At 46.4% G+C, this 17,714-nt stretch overlaps 1 protein-coding gene across 5 annotated transcripts in view; it reads left to right on the top strand.

The window, feature by feature from the left end:
• LOC126542537 (uncharacterized) overlaps positions 1-17,714 on the top strand; it is a 129,616-nt gene that overhangs the window by 3,009 nt on the left and 108,893 nt on the right. For all 5 annotated transcript variants that reach the window (XM_050189649.3, XM_055077320.2, XM_055077322.2 and 2 more), the window contains exons 5-6: positions 11,772-11,853; positions 13,194-13,509. In XM_050189649.3, coding sequence (XP_050045606.1) covers positions 11,772-11,853; positions 13,194-13,509 — 398 coding nt within the window. The remainder of the gene's footprint in view (positions 1-11,771; positions 11,854-13,193; positions 13,510-17,714) is intronic.

Genomic DNA, 17,714 nt, shown 5'->3' with positions numbered 1-17,714 from the left:
CGGCTTCAAGGTGAGCGCCCTCGTGAAGAAGTATGAGCTCGTTTAGTTAACGATATCAACCATCTTGAAAACCGGGAACACCGCGATTGTGAAGGCAGGAGCTATCAGCGGCCATTCCGATCAGTGGAAAAGGGGTTAGAGACCCTTTGTACGCCGATGTTGAAGAGGCACTTTACCAGTGGTTCATCACCAATTGCTTCAAGAAGGCGGGCTTTGTGCGTAAGGACGAACTTCCCCAACCCGCTGAGACCGACCCGGTGGAATTCGCTGACATAACCGAGCTCTGGGAGCTCGTTCCTACTGGTGACACAGGTGGTGTGTCGAAGGAGGAGTTTTTGACTGCAGACAGTGCTGCCTCGTTCTGCGATGAGGTCACCGACGAGGCGATCGCCGAAGATGTGCTGTCTCGACAGAGGCAAAGTTGTGCGACGGTGGCGACGGCATCAGCAACAGTGACAACTAGATCGACAGTGGCTCCTTGACCCCGACCACGATGTCCACGCAAAGTGCACTGTCGTCGATCGACTCCTTAATTGATTTTATGCATGCTAAAGGATTGCCGCCAGTGTTCGCGCAGCAGCTGGAATCCATGCACACTGCGGTTGTGAAGCTGAAGCTGCCGCAAAAGCAAGTGCAGATTTCGGACTATTTCGGCGCGCCTAATCCTTGACACGGTCATTGGCGCTAGAAATAAAGTTTGTTTTTCACGGCCTACTGTATACATCATCTATTCTTTAGAGCAAGTAGCGAATTCGAGTTCAGAGCTGCAAAGGTAAAGAGCGCAAACGCGTTTAAAATTTTTTTTTTTTTGGGTAACTGCAGTCCAGATATAGCGGTCATCGGTTATAACGATCATATTTTTCGTCTTTCTCGATATCGTTATAAGTGGACTGCACTGTATATAGGCAGCAGTGCTGCTCGAATATGTGCAGGAAGCTGCAGCTTGTGTGCAGGGGCTGGTTGACCTGAGGCCATCGCAGAATTAAACTTGCACCAAGAGTTCATGCCAGTGGGACAGTGCTCGTGATCTGGCTCATCATCGGTCGATGTTATATGGTGAAAAGTAGCCATGACGGCCTTTTCCATAGCAGTCACATCACTTGCGGGACCTTTTAGGCTAAGCCATAATAATTTGACAGATTTTTAATTAAACCCTGCGCTAGGCGGCCCTTTCCACTCATGCTGAGCTCACGGTCCTTGCTCTTGTTTTTCTCAACAAGGTTGCACAAAGCAGTTCCCATCTTTTTTTACAGGATTCATACACTCTTGTTTGTGTATGGGTATGAAACCAGACGCCTTCTCTTCACTGAGGGCAATATAAGTGCGGCTATCCCCATCATAAAGGACATTTGTGTAACAGAACTGGTATTTCTGAAGAGACCGCTGAAACATGGTTTTTGCCGCAATTACAGTCAAACCCGGCTATATCGAACTCGCAAAAAAACGCCTATCAGTTCGATATAGAGCATAATTCGATATAAGCCTGCTAAATAATTCGATGTCATAAAAGCACATACCATTTATAAAATCACTTTGTTGACGAAACTAGCTTAGTTTCGCATAAATTAGTCCTGCATTTTCTTCTGCTTGGGCAATTTCGCTGCCTGCGACGCACGTACTTCCCCACGTTGTCTAAGGAGTCTGAGCAGCTGAGGCCGCAACCTTCCGCATTCGCGCAGAAGCACCGGACTAATGCGAGTGCACCAATCACTTCGGAGGATGTGGGCAAAGGACCGTAGTTGCTTTCCTCAACGTGCCTACTTTCATTTGTGCTCGGTTCGATGTCGGCGATGTAGTCTTCGTTTCGGGATCTACCGTCGTCGCGACACTATCATCTGCACTCACAAACTCGTCCACCGTTGATTTGAATGTCCCGGAAATTTTGACAGCTCGCTCCAAACTTCGGCAACACCGGCAACGGCTTCGTCACATTCATCAGAATTTACAGTCATCACCGAGCACGGGGAAACCGGCACGTATGAAGAACGCCTCGTACACGGCCGTGCGTACGCGTCGGGCGCCATGGGCACCGGGTTGCGAGTCTGGCCACTTTAGCCCTAATCGTGCTGAGAGTGCTCCGCGGAATCTTGCACGCTGCGGGGACATCGCGTTCGACGCGATTTATGATTTCGATCTTCACGACGAAAGGCGAATTCTGCCGCTTCATCACGGCAACACTGCGGGAGAAGGCCCACAAGGCGCAAACACGATTAACCAGAGAAGCAGCTAGGCAACTCGCACTTTCGCCATCTTGCACGAAGAGCGCACGAGAGCCTCTGATTGATAGAGAAAGAGGGAGGATAATATACTTCACTATGCGTGACAGGGGGAGTGTCGACGGCTCGCCCGAACAGCCCGAGCCAGCGCGGTCACGGTAGGGAGAGCGGTTGGATGGAGCCGCGCCGCCGGGTTTCCCCGCTACCGCTAGGGAAAGCCAACTTCTGGGGGCACTTTTCCGCCGCTTCACGTTTGATATATCGGGAGTCACCGCAATATTTGTTCGATGTAAGCGTAATTTTTGCTATATATACTCATTGTAACTATACCGTGACCAGAAATTGTTCGATATATAGAATAATTCGATGTAAACGGGTTCGATATAGTCGGGTTCGACTGTATTTCCATTTGGCCTGCACTTGCCTCAGTGTTTTTTTGGCATTGTGGTTGGTGTTCTTCATGCCACTCTGAATAAATACTGTCTCCAGGCTTGGGGCCAAGAGAACATCCATGGCAATAATTGGACAGGACACAGTGGTCCAAGACAAGACCAGAATATAATTCAATAACACAGCCAACACCAGTGTGACTTGTGTGGCCCCTTGTCATCCAAGTTCCCTGTAGATCTCGCGCACCTTCTGTGCACTTTCGTATTATTGTCATGGCTGCTGAGGCAGTGGCAGGGTGACTATGCCTACAGTGCAGCCTTGCATAGGATTTGTGATGCAGTCCTCCATGGGAAATGTCCATGTGGAAGAAAACATCATTCAATCTGGCTTGCTTTTTGCCTACTGACTGCACAGCTCTCAGTGCATGAACATTCACTTCAAAAGGGTTCATCTTCTGAGTGCCAGCACATCTTGGGGATGACCACCTTTTGCTTATCACCTCACAGTCGTCACACAACAGTTCCATTTTAGTCGCAAGCCCAATACATGGCCCAGTTTCAACACAAATTGGTGTTTTCCCGCACTGATTGCAGCTTGCTGCAGAGAGCAGCTCGTTTAAGAGTGCTTTATATACAATGAAAAACGATGACTCGTGAACCATGTTGTCAGCACACTCTCCTTCTTTCAAAAGCTGAAATTTGCTCTTTGTTGCAGATGACAGCGCATTCAAAACATCCGCTCGTTTCGCAATCTCTTCATTCGTGGGAATCGGAGCTGAAATCCGCAGCTGAATATTTGACGCGACGTCTACTCTCGCCGATGTCACATTGCTGTCACGACCACACACGGGTGCGCCTTCACCACCGCATGCGGGCATGTCGTCACCACAGCCCACGGTCGCGTCGTCACCAGCGCACGTGGTCGCGTTATCACCGCCGCACGCGGTCGCGTCGTTGACACAGCCCATGGTCACGACGTCAACACAGCTCACGGTCGCCTCATCACCAGTGCACATGGTCGCGTTATCACCACAGCGTGTGGTCGCGTCGTCAACACAGCCCACGGTCGCGTCGTCAACACAGCCCACGGTCACGTCGTCACCAGCGCACGCGGTCGCATCGTCAGCACTGCACGCAGATGCGCTTTCCCAATCACCCGCGTGTGCCGGTCGCACCTCGTCAACACGGGTGACGGCATCCGCTTCTGCAGGCAGTTTTTGTCTTCTGTTGGACGCCTTTCGACGTTTTCCATACGCGTGGGCCGTTCGGAACTTGCTTCCTTTGGGGCTCATCACAGAACACATGCGTTAGGGTAGTTCGGCTGCCACGATGGTGAAGCACAATGAATGGAACGCACAAAGCGCTGCTGTGCCAATGCACGCGAGTGTGTTTCACGGGCAATACAAATGTACAACAGCCAATAAGAGCGCTCCATGCTTCTCAGGTGACTACTGCACCCAATCACGATGCCGCTTTTACCTCTTTTTCGCTCGCATTTGCTGGTTTTATTTTTCGGTGGAGAAATATGGCGCTGCGGCTATCTTGAGGTCCGATCTCTCCTCTTTACGATGATACCAGGCGACTCTGCGTCATCGGATAGCTGAGCTATCCGCGGTGCGATGGCACCTTCCGAAGGCCGGTTTTTTCGCACTTTTTGATGACGGTGCTCTAGGAAAGTGCTGTTTTCTCAATATCTACTGCATATTTTGTTATAATATTTCACCACGAGGTAAAAGAAGGTCCGTGGATCACGAAAAAAAAATACATCGGGAAATCAAAAATTTTTACCATTTTGACCACTTCAATTGTCGCATCCCCCCTTAATGGGAAAAAGCTTGCAGACATCACACCGCAGCACCTCATATTGTAGGAGTTGAAGGCATTCTGAGATGTAGGCAAACTTGATGTGTGGTGATGCTGAGCTTTCAGAACGTTGAGCTTGTTTCAGCGATTTGTTAGGTGAGACACATGTCCGCCAGGACATAGGCAATAGCGGACCAGCAGTCAGTGTCATTCCCCACACAGCCAAAAACCCAGCCTTTCATTTAATCTGTGCTGCTCCTTTGAATATAGATTGCCCATTCATTGTTTCTTTCATAGTGGCTTGTCACAAGCCATCGTCATCATCCTATTTTATGTCCACTGTAGGAATAGGCCTCTCTCTGCAATCTCCAATTACACCTGTACTGCACCAACTGATTCCAACTAGCGCCTGCGAATGTCATAATTACATCGCCCCACCTAGTCTTCTGCCATCCTCAACTGCTCTTCCCTTCTCTTGGCACCCATTCTGTAACCCTAATGGCTTACCAGTTAACTAACCTGCGCATTACATGAACTGCCCAGCTCCATTTTTTCTCTTAATACAATTATATCGGCGATACCCGTTTACTGTCTAATCCAAACCGCTCTCTTTCTGTCTCTTAATGTTATGGAATAAATGGTCACGGCCTATAAAGAAACACAACTGTTTTTACATTATTTACTGTTTTACAAAACGAAAATTCTGTTTAAGCGGGTACGGTTTAACAAGGTTTATCTGTAGTTCCTGATCGTGGTATCATATCCTAAGGCAAACTCTGGATTGTTCTTCATTTTCTTTTCGAGACACATCAGTCATTTCCGTGCTTACAAACGGTTATCTTCTAGCCGTCTTCGGCTAGAAGAATCGGCTTTTTCTAGCACCATATTAGGTTGCTTATTTGGAGTGTTGTCGACTGGCACAATCCCGATGCTCTCTAACTCCCAGAACCTCCAAAGAATATCATCGATAGAGTCGGTAGATGCACTTACTTGCAATACGCATGTGTTGAGTGCTGCTTCCAATGAGGTGTTAAAAGAAAGTGGTCCTTGTAACATCCAGCCAAATGCAGAACCCAGCACCACCAAGTCTTCCTGGCTGTGGTATCGTTTCATTTCTCCGGACATGAATTGCCATAGCTGGTCAGCACCAATTAAAAGGCTAATACCACGAACAGCAGCCATGTCCGGTAATAAGAGCTTATCTGCAAGAAGGTGTCAGTCGCTTTCAATGGTTCTTAGAAAGTCATGCACGAGTGGCACTTGAACAACATCCTTGTAGACTAACGGTACTTCAGTGGCCTGTACCAGGTACTCTCAATTGTCATACTGGTATGGTAACCGTGCTTGTCTATCCAAAAATATTTAGCTGTAAATTAACAGATCCAAGTGCTTTCGAGCCAAGTGTCTTGGATACGTCTTCACGAATGAACGTGCGCTGACTTCCGCTGTCTACAATTCCACGAATTTAGGCCCTTTGATTTTTTCGGATGATCCATGCCCAAAATGTCTGCAATAAAACGTCGGCATCCACATACGAGCGAGAGCTGGTATGAAGATTGTTCGAGGTTACCGGACTTTCTTGTTCAGTCTTCTTAGGTTTCCACTTGGGATCGCACATTGAGTAAACTTGTCTTCCTCTGCATGTTCCACACTTTACTTTTCTATAACAGTCTTTGGCAAGATGTCCTCTCACGGTGCATCAATAACATCGGTTCTCTGCAGCCAGTTTCTTCAACTTTTCTTCGTAGTTGATGCTGCTGTCACAAACAGAAGTTGAGTGCTTTAAAGACCCACAGGAGAGACAGTCCTTATCTCTAACTTTCGAGGAAGACTGCAGGACAGCTGCTGTAGGTAAGGTGGAGTGCAAGTTTCTTCTCTCCGCAGGTGGTTTGGCGCATTTCTTTCCTTTAAAGTGTGGGGTTCTTAGCTGTGCTCTTAGGACAAAGGAACGTCAACATAGTAGTGCAAACAATCACAACGGCACTTATTGCACCTTATTTTTATTTTTTATTTATACATGCTGTGATCTTAAACGAGATCTTAGCAGCTTGGTACACGAGTAAGTTTACAAAACAGAATACATACAAAAATGGGGAACTGCACTAAAAAAATTCTTCACACAAGCGCTTCACACAAGTGCAAAAAACAGGCGCAAGAACAAGTTCTTCAACGTTACTTCAGCGATCTTTCCCAATCATACAGTCAAACAGTGCTATCACTAATGATCTCAGCAAGTGCAAAAAAATGTTTTTTTTTAATTAAAGATATGTTTCGAAAAGTGATAATAAGTCCTGTGTTACAGTTTCATCGGCCAGCTTATTCCAATCTACTATAGTTCTAGGAAAAAAGGACAACTTGAAGCAGTTGACACATGCTGTAAATGGAGTTACAGCTAGTGAGTGTCGCTGTCTGGTAGCGTAACCTGTTGTATAGGTGATGTGAGACGTGTCGATGTTGTAGTGACCATTTATTGATCAGATAAAGTTTGGTAGTGTTGTAACCGCACCGCTGGCACGAGTTGTTGTAATCTCAGTGCTGACGCCCGTTGTTGCAAATGGGTTGCAAGCCCCAAGGGTAGCGTTGGCCTGGCGGCCTGGGGCACAACTGGAAGCATCCGAAGGTCCCGGCAAAGCATGAGTCGACTGGTAACAGAACAACTTGTTTATTCTAACATCGCAAAAGAGCGGGCGGTCAGGTAGACCGAAGTGGAGAGACGGGAGAGCACGTAACTCAACAGAAGAAATCGGAGCCTCTCTCCTGGCGTCCGGGGGCAGCTGCTCTTATACTCTCGGCGTCGCGGGCAAGAAGGAAGGTCACGGGATGAGACCACGTGATGGCGGGGCACGGACAGGCTGAGAGACACGTTGAGACGAGTGTAGTGACGCATCCGCCAAGCCGGCGCCGGTCAGGCCTCCTCGCTTCACACTTGGGGAGCTCCTCTCCCCGGCTGCCGCGCTTTGACAAGCGTGGGCACACACACACACACGCACACACGAAGACACGTGGCACTGAAACACGCCTGGACGCGCTTGGCGGGGAGGCTTTGCGGCAGCTCCGAACGGGCCAAAATGTCCGCCGCTTTGAACGAAGCCCCGGCGTCCGTTGCATCCGCGCCGGCTATACTGCGCGTCGTAGGCGAAACGTAACAGTAGTAATGTGCTGTGATAATACTCTTTTATCTTTGACAATCTTTTCGTGAAGTTTTTCGGATAAGTTATCAATATCGGCTTTCAGTTCTTCGCTGTCCTTTATTATGGCGCGTTTCTTTTTTAATCGCTTAAGTTTCCGCCTCATCTGTAACGTCTCTCGCGTAATCCATGAATTGCGGCGCTCGAACTTTTTCGCTATTTTAGGAACGAAGCATTCCACACAATCAAAAATGAGGCCTTTGAAAAAAAGCCAGAGGTTGTTTACAATCAAGGCTTTGAAAGTGATCGTGGTTAAAAGCTAGCGCATCTAGTATACAGTCATCCTGTGCTCTTAAAAATTTGGAAAATATTGAACCTTATTGGTTCGATTGGTTAAAGCACTTTTCAACGTCAGGACAAATGCATTGTGATCAGAAATACTAGATGTTACTGTACATGAGATGCAGTCTTTTATGGTGCCACTTACAAAAAAGAAATCAAGAATGGACCTTGAATCATTTTGAATTCTTGTGAAATCCTTCACAATTTGTAGTAGATCAAAGGTAAAAGCTATATCAGTTATAATACTTTCTGCACTCTGAATTGAATACGAATAAAAAGTTTCCCAATTGATATTTGGCAGGTTAAAATCTCCGGTTAGTATTAATTTATCTTTTCACATTACATATGAATGCATATAAGTTGACAAGCGCTCCAAGATATCAACAGTGGAGTTAGGAGGTCTGTACAAAGCTGCAAGGTTATATCTAAAATTATTCATGTATAATTTATAAAGTATGCTTTCTACATCCGGAACATCAGGCATTGTCTGCAGCATAATGGAAGATTTATACAGTACAGCAATACCTCCCCCTCTTCTATCCCTGTCCCTACGTAAGACTTTATAATTCTTTGGTACGAATTCACTGTCAAATATATCATCGCTTAACCAAGTTTCGGTTAGTACAGCCACATCGGGGTCTAATGAAAAAAGCATGCTCTCAAGCTGGACAGTCTTATTCACGACACTGCGGCAATTCATGTTAAGAATTGTGAAGGGCCTACTGCTTATCTTGTCAATTCATTTCTTTTTAGTAAGCTTAAAGCGCTTATCTTTAGCTTCGTCCCAGCCAAACATTACGCCGTCCATGCTTAACTTTACCTTTCATAGACTAATGCCTGCTAGCCGAGTTGCCATCCACAAAACATGCTGATGGGTGCGACAAATCGCGGGAATCCGACCCACCGTGACCGGATAATAAGCAAATATGTTTGCCCCATGCTGGACACCAACGCCTGGTCGTTCGCGCTTACAGTCACGCGAACTGTGGCAAGTTCGAATGATCATGTTCGTCCATTCAGGGGTAGGCGTTGTGAGACGGTCTCGCAGAAGCATCGATCATCGCACGTGCAAAACGTCCGCGCAGCTTGCCGAGCCTGAGCCAAAGAGGAAGAGCCTTCTCCTTTCTGCGCCCAAGTAACCCTGCCATTAGGTGGCGTTAGCAGAGCCACACTCGTGCCATCTCTCGCAGTGTGTTTCAACCAGACTGCCACTGGCACCAAGCCACGCGGCGAAGCCGGATAACAGGAGACGGGAGCTATGCGAGAAAACAACATATCAGGGGACGTGTGAGAGTCGTACATCCCGACATCCCCCAACCTTAAATCACTACATATTGTGGCGAAACATGTCACACGGTCTAACATCAACGTGTGCTTCGCGAACAAGGTAGTACATGCAACAGTGGCCGCGTAGAGGAAATGTCCACACGCTGTCCATAACATGCACCGCTACCATCCGCTGGTCACAGCAGTAGCTCCGCAGACTCGACGGCACGATTCCAGGCCAGGACTCCGGAAACGGCGACGCAGTAGTCGATACGAGCCAGCGTCGCTAGCACTGACGCACCCCGCTGGCGAGAGCCGCAGTAGCTGTTGGTGACCGCCGGCCCTTTTCTTTGCCGTCGAGGGTTGTGAGCCGGATACAGGCGGCTGCTTAAGTCGCTCCGCCGACCTGACCACGGCATTACCATTGCTCAGGGTGGCTCGATCGTAGTCCGGGGCAGCAGCGCAGATAATGTGCAGGTGACAGCAAACCAGGGGTGACTCCACTCACGCTGCATACACTCAATGCTCTCGGCAAACACTAAAGTAGTGCAAGGGAGAGGAATCCTGGTCCTGGTGACTTTTTAGTGTCAACGTTCAATAGCAAATTAAATATGCCGCTCTCAGAAATAATGTCAGATATAACAGGAACCAATATAGAAAAGTTGGGAAGGCAACCATTATTTTTGGTAAATACCGACTGGAAGAATTTGTGAAAAGCAGAACAAACGACAGTCTCATCACTTACACATTTGCCGTCTATCATGAACCCACTGTTGGAAGAAGATTTAGGTGTGGTTCGGTGCCAGAATCTCCCGGGAGACGTGTTAATAAACGAAGGCAGCATCGTTCCGTAATATTTTTGTTTGTCACAAATTATTTTCTGTTTTAGTTGTTCTGAAGTGCCCTCCACAATAGATGTTAAGGTTACATTTGTTCTTTATTTCGTTTTTAACCTTTTAAGCCTTCACTGTAAGCGTAACGTCTCACGAGAAATCCATCGGTTATGGTGCACAGAAGATTTTGCAATTTTGGGAACAAAACGGCGGATACATTCAGAGACAATTCCCCTAAAGGAAAGCCATAAGTCATTTATATTGCAAGTGCTGTTTCTGAAGTCATCGAAGTAAAATGCAAGCATATCGACAATAGATTCATCATCAGCTCGAGAAAAATTGGGAAACAAATGAACACTGTTTTTATGATCAGGGTAGACATTTGACAAGCTCAACAGGACAGCTTTGTGATCAGAAATCTCGTTTGGGACTTCACAGGTTATCGCATTTCGGATGGCACCACTTGTAAAAAATAAGTCTAGAATTGAGCCTATGGCTCCCTGTTCTCTCGTGAAATTATTTACCATGTGCAGTAAGTCAAAAGTGAATACAATGTCAAAGATTGTGTTATCAACAGTGTGAGCAGAATGCAATGAAAAGGTGTGCCAATCGATGTTTGGTAAATTAAAGTCCCCTGCCAGTAGTATTCGTTCATCCGATTTTACATGGCAGTGCATATATTCCCTTGAGTTTTCAAGTACTGCAACAGAGGAGTTTGGAGACCTATAAAAAATGCCAAGGATGAAACAGACCTCGTTGATGTATGCTTTGCAATAGACAGCTTCAATATCTTGCGCATTGGGGATACTAAAAAGTTGTATTGATGATTTGTACAAAATGGCCACTCCTCCACCTCTTCTGTCGCGGTCACCCCAAAAGACCTTATAGCCCTTGGGAACAAACTCACTGTCAAATATTTCACTGCTCAACCACGTCTCCGTAAGCGTGGCAACGTCGATGTCATGCGAGAACAGCATGCCTTCAAGTTTTACAGCTGTATTGACGACGCTACGATAGTTTATGTTTAAGATTTTGAATGCAGGACTGGTCTCATTCTGGTGTCATTTATGGTTCTTTGGGATTTTATATCGTTTGTTTTTTGCATTATCCCATCCAAACATATCATTGTTAATGCTTAACTTATCAAAAACCACCTTAACTTTAGCGCCATTATTCTTTTCCTGTGATGTGCTTTCCCATAATTTCTTTGTGACATTCCAAATTCTTTTCGAGTAGTCTTCGCTGACTGAATACTCTGAACCTTTCAATTTCGGGCATACCTTCAGTATTAAAGTCTTCTCTCGGTAGTCGTGTAGATTTATGATGACAGGATGATTCCTGTTTGATTCCTTAGTAATCAACACGATTCCTTAGTAATCAGCGCTAGTGTTCTGCACAGTTGCAGAGAAGTACTTTTGATTGTTTGTTTCTGCTATGTTTGAATTTTATTTCAACATTATCTTGTTCCATACAAGTATCTTTCTTTCTTTTTCATGTGCCAGCCCTGCCTTGGCTGCCAAAAAGCAGCTGACAGTATTGATAAATAATAAAAAAAAAACATAGGAAATGGCTCATGCATCAGTGAGCTTGTGCAGGAGCCTTATATGCAGTCAGCCTTTTGTGACATGACGTGGATAATCCTGAGCATGACATTTTGTGTTATGTTGCGATCACATTCTATATTTATAGTTATTTGCTTACTGTTAAATGTTCTTCCACTCTTTTATAGCACATGTCCAGAGAAGTTCTGTGCTGCTGTTGTGTTCTTATAGTGATTCTTACTTTCTTCTTCAGAACCAACGATGATGGAGATGTGCTGGATGTTGATATAGACCCAGACTTTGATTCCCTGATTCAAGATAATGAAGATCTTGAGGTAAATCCAGAATTTATTATTAAAGGGGCGCTAAACAGAAACACTATGTCAGTTTAGACTGATAATGTGTTCTTTCGGAACTCTCTTGTTGCTGAGTTCACAGTGCGATCTTGATTACTAGACAAGAAAAGAGAGGCCAACCTTCCACAGCTTGAATTTTGCACTGCAATGCTAGTGTTACATCATGGATTGGATTTCAAAGTGTTTTGTCATATTTGCACTATTGCAGTTCAGTAAAAGTTCGCAAAACTTCTTAAATTATGTATTCGGCTCCCTTAAAATACACTTTAGGCCATCTTTTGGATAAAAAATTAACTAAGCTTGAGCAGATGCCGTCAGAATAATTAATCTTAGCAAGCTGGTGTAGGAACTTTAACTTTTTTCTTACTGGGCCCGCAAAAGTTAATCAATTTGGTTGACATTTTTTGACACGTTAAACATTGCTGTTGTATTTCTTCGGTGAGTAATGCCATTTACCTTATAAAATGACCACTGCACCTGTTAGTCATATTTGACAATCTTTAGCACAATGGGGAGTGTCGAAAAATAAATCTTCGACAGAAGGTGTCGTCGATACTAGCCTCCGCTGTTCCTAGCATTTCCCCAATCGAACACAAAATTATGGTTTTGGTTTACTAGGCAACATTATTTTTAAATGATATCAGCAATGAATGAAAAAGAAGGAAAAGCAAAGGGCTTGATTTTTAGTAATCATTGCCATGTAAAGCCAACAGGCAATGATGCCAAGGAATTCATAGAGGTAATTAGCCGTGGTTTAAATTTAAATGTAGAAAATAATGAAGAAAAGTAAAAGTGAAAGTGGACGAAAAGATAGCTTACCTTAGTTATTGGTTCAGCTCCCACCAGTAGCAAGTTATCTTTTTGTCCACAGTGTGTAAAGGACACACTGCAATGACCACAGTGCCAGATGCCAGTGAACCTTTAGCACTATCATATGCTTTGTTGGCACAATCTGATCAGTCTAACAAATGAGGCTCTTTCTTTGTATATTGCTCATGTAGCTGTTGCCACTTTTATTTGCTGCCTTGACTGTTGTGCAGCATGAAATTCATGCACTTATAGTAAAAGATAAATGTTTTACTGAGTGATGAAGGGCAAAAAGAATACAAGGAGGAAAACAAGACGGTAAGTCATGAAACATCTTGTTTTCCTGCAGTGCTTAGTCAGTGTGCCACAGGTGTGTACCTATCACGCACTGCCATTTCTAATTTCTCGAATGCCATTTCTAACTTGTCGACTGGCTTTAACAGCTAGACATTCTTAATCCATGTCATGCTATGTATCCAGCAATTAAGCATTGTGACTTCACAAACTTGCAGAGTTTGTCAAGTCTGCAGCCTCGTTCCCAGCGCCTTCGACCACCTAACCGGCCACAGAAGGCAGTCCAGAATGCAGCACCAGCTCCCAATGAGAAACCAGAGGAGCCCATACCGTCACTGGTCAGTGAGCCGCCCTCTTCTCCAAGTCTGTCCCGTGCCGCCTCTGATGAGAGGGAGTCCCTTAGGCGTATAGAAGATGAAGAAGAAGAGGAGGAGGAAGGGGGGCGCAGAGGCCGTTTCCAGACTGAGAGGCGTGCAGGCACCGTGATCGCTACTGTGTCATCAAAGCGGCGGCAGGCCATACCTGATTCCCTGGGTGAGCCCCATTCTTTGGGTTCTTGCATTGTCGGATACAAAGGGCTTGCATTCAGTGCCAGCCATTTCTTGCGATGTCTCACTTGGTCCTGCCAAACGCTGCACACTACTTACTGGTCAACGGTGGCTGAGCAACGAGGTCACATATTTCGTCCCTGGCTGCAGCAGCTGTATTCAAAGGCAACAGATTACAAAAATGCCTGTGTAATATACCTTGATTTGGTGTTTCTCAGATAACTTCAGGCAGTCAAAATTAATCTGAAACATAGCATTTCAGTGTTCATCATTACCCACTGTGCAACTCATTGTGCTAAATCTCAGTTATTAACGAATTATTAACATATGCATATCTGCCAACCCTCCTGATTTGCCCAGGGAACTCCCGATTTTTACTAAACCTTCTGATTGTACGATCACTATGTCTCCCGAAAAGTTGTCTCTGTTTGCGCAATAATGGTTTTTGCGAAACCGGCACTGCGGAATCTGCAGCCGCATCTTAATCATCAGCATCACCAATAATGGCTGCACTAGCGCCATCGGTATTATCGACTAAGCAGCCAACTACGGTGCCTAGTAAGCCGACCAAAGCCAGAGCCAATGTAGCTCTTGCATTTCATGCATGCCTTTCTCCATGGTGCATTGTTACTCCTGTTTGTGTGTATGATTACAGTTGGCTAGGCCGTGTGTGCGGTGCACCATGTAAAGTTATAAACCTCGTGTGCTTGATGCCATGGTGCTATCAAAGCCCAAGAAAAGGTATTTGCAGAAGTTCTTGCCATCTTACACTTCTTAATTTCCGTGCTTTTTGACATCAAGAAAAGAAGAACATTTTGCATTTGGTACAACGTGTGGATGCATGTCAGCGTGCCTCACGGTGGCAAAGGCGACTTTAAATTGCATGTTTCTACAGCGAAGCATCAAAGCTATGTTTGCACCGCTGAGCAGCAAGACAACATAGTGAACTTTCTCAGGAACAACTGAGACGACAATGTCATACGTGTGGAGTGCCTGTTTACGGGGCTCCTCGCCAAGCACAACCTACCCCTTAGTGTCAGCGACCACGTTGGGCCTCCTCTACGGAAAATGTTTCCGAAATGCGAGGAGGCAAAGCGTTATAGATGTGGACGCAACTCTGAAACGCAACTCGGAAGAATGCGGAGGTGGCCAACTAGAAATTTATTTCACAGGCATCGCTTTCAAGTCTTCGTTTCATTATTCAGAGTTTCTCTCAGCTGCTGCCCTGAGATTCCAATGAATCTCCTGAAGACGCTTTAGATGCTCTCGAAGCTGAGTCGACCACTCTACAGGCGTACAGTCTTCCAGAGGACAGCAGGTGAACAGCATGGGTGAACAGTCAGAGAGTATTGTAATAAAGGGGATGTTTGCAACTAACATGTCAGCATGTCGTGATTCGTAACAAGTGGGGGCCTGTCTGGGATGTACATGGACATGGAGGTGGTGAACATGCCTGAAGAGTTGCCACAGCATTTGCTGAGGCAGACCAATGGCTTCACCATGCAACATGAGCAAGTTGTGGCAGCAGTTCAACAAAGGCTGATGGCGGCCGAGGCAGTGTCAGTAGGTTCTGTGACAGCAGCGGTGGCGGTTCAACCATCAGGCGATGCTGCTCTGCTGGACCTCAGCTCCCTAAATACAGTGAAACCTCATTAAACTGTAGTTGGCCAGAGCTCGGAAAAAGTACGTACTAAATGGTAGTAGTGTTTAACCGAAATAGCATGAGATCGACCACTTACCTGTCGAAAACGGAACACAGAGAGAGTGCGATGAAAGGGGAAAAAGACGTACAGTATTTATTTATTCGCGTGACAAAAGTGTTATTTTCGTTTGATGCCGCGGCAGCCTAGCACGACGACAGCGGCCTCAAACTTACTGAAGCTGCGTGCCAGCTTTCCATCCAGCCCCCTGTCCTCAGAAAACACTCGCATGGCAGATTCCTTGTTGGCGTTACGTATTCTCCGTGCACGCGTGCAGTAGCGCTGCAGTAGGGCGCCTTTTTCATTGCCAGGTGCCAGAGTTCGAAATACTTTTCGTTTAGAATAGTTAGGTTATCACGCCCCTGTTCTCGTCACGACAATTGCATTAATGAGGCTGACGTAACGCGCAGCTTCTGCCACTGTCGGGCCTGAATCACCCGAGTTGTCATTTTCTTTGTCGTCCTCATCACTGTTGCTAGTCGACGCTTTGACAACAACAGAGGCAACAATGGCGAAAAGTCGAACCTCGTAGCCGACATCTCTTCGCGATCGCAGCAGCGCTGCCGAGCAACTTCTTCGTATTCCAAATGCCACACACTGTGGTCAACAGCAGATCCCTTTCGCGTGCCAGTGCCGACTTCGTGTCACGTTCGATAGCACGGACGATGTCTAATTTTTCTTCTATGCTGAGCACCCGGGGTCTTTTTATCCGAGCTTCGGCTTGATGCGAGTCCTCGCTTGCACAACGCCACAACGCTCTCTGGCACGGCGTCGAAATGATGTTGACGTTGATGTGGCTTCACGTGCAAACGTAGAGGGCGCTTGGAGGCCGTTGTTCCGATCTCTGAGGCTTGTTGTTCTGCCAGGCCGCCCGATGGGGACGACGCACAGCCGTGTTTGCGCGACGAAAAGTGGAAACTCTACGTTTTAACCAATGTGTATGCAATAAGCTGGTACAGTTTATGCGGATACAAAACACATTATGTTGAATGGCCACTGGGTCGGGGATCTGACTTTACTACTTTTAAAAGAAAACTACTGGTGGCACTTCGTGACCAAGTTTGCATCGTGGGAGGAACTTACAGAGGCCTTCATTCCAGAATTCTCTTCTATCGACGCGAAGCACTGCTTCCAACAAGAACTCAAGCTCTGCACGCAGCACCCAGAAGAAAATTTAAAAGGATATATTGACACGATCATGGCCTGTTATGATCGCAATGGCGGCAAAGTGTCGGAATTAGAGAATGTTGACCTTTTGTTGTGGCAGATGCACCTGCAACTTGGAAGGCTTGGTAGAGGGCAAACAGTTTGCCAATCTCGCAGAGTTGGCTAAGGCAGCAGACGGCCTCATGCAGTGTGCTTGGAGGCAGTTGCAGTACTAGCTGCCGCCCACTCTGGCAGAACAAGTGGTGAGGGACCTGGCCTTCCTGTCGGCTGTGAATGTGTCTGGCCTGCCCAGAACACAGCCTAGAGTGTTGACGGCTGCGGCTGTCATGACGTTTCAGTCTCTGACGGTGGCATCCTACTGGCCGTTGCATCCAGTGGCAATGCAGCCATTCTGCCATCGAGTATGGGTACGGTGTAACTAGGTTTTACCGTATTAGAAAAGTGTTTGGTCTACAATTTGCATTTACGAGTAGTAACTATTCGATTATGACATTCAAACACTGAATCGAATGTGGCTCTGTTCAATTCGTTATTCTAAAGTTTCAAATATTCACACACCCCTAATAGCACACTGTAGTAGTCCCAAGCCACTTAGGACAATAAGTTCTTATAATAAAGTTTATTTATAATCATAGGCAGGCAAAAAGCGGAGCTCGCTCATACTCACCCACAAGATGTACCGTATTTACTTACATAATGAATGCAATGTAATGAACGCAGCCCCCACTTTTCCAATCAAGGAAGTTTTCTTTTTTTTTTTTTCCCTCGCATAGTGATCACACCCTGAACTTGCTGCCATGAAGTAGGAGACACATTGTACGATTCAGCTTCTGATACGATGTTCGGCAAGTAAGATTGTGTCCGATGCCGTGTTGGATGCCGAATCGTGCCGTGTCTCCTACTTTTATTGCGATAGCAATTATATGGACGCTCCAGGCACATTTTTGCCATCATTGTCGCCACGTGCCACAAAGCGCAGGTGTGAGTGAAAGCGCGCAAGGGAAGCCGACGATCGCGGCTCAATCTCGCGCACTGTCTTGCGTCGTGCACGAGACCCCGACGGTGGGGGGAGAGAAGGGGACGGCGGCATTGTACGCTGGCAGCTAATGCGTATTGCGCAACCGCACCCGAGGGCGCCAACGATCACGGTTCGATTTCCCGCGTACAAGGGAGGAAAGTGGGAAGGAAACATGCCGTCTACCGCCGCGCGCATGGCATCGGGGGGAGGAGAGGGAGGGGCATGGCATTTTACTCTGGCAGCAACTGTGCATTGCGCGGCCGCGGCGCGCCCTATTTTTAAAGCGATCTGCATCAGGGGCTGAGT

Source organism: Dermacentor andersoni, chromosome 2 (genome assembly GCF_023375885.2).
Source record: "Dermacentor andersoni chromosome 2, qqDerAnde1_hic_scaffold, whole genome shotgun sequence".
Lineage (NCBI taxonomy): Eukaryota > Metazoa > Arthropoda > Arachnida > Ixodida > Ixodidae > Dermacentor > Dermacentor andersoni.
Note: the sequence above shows the minus strand (reverse complement) of the source record. Positions and strands in the feature narration are given on the sequence as shown.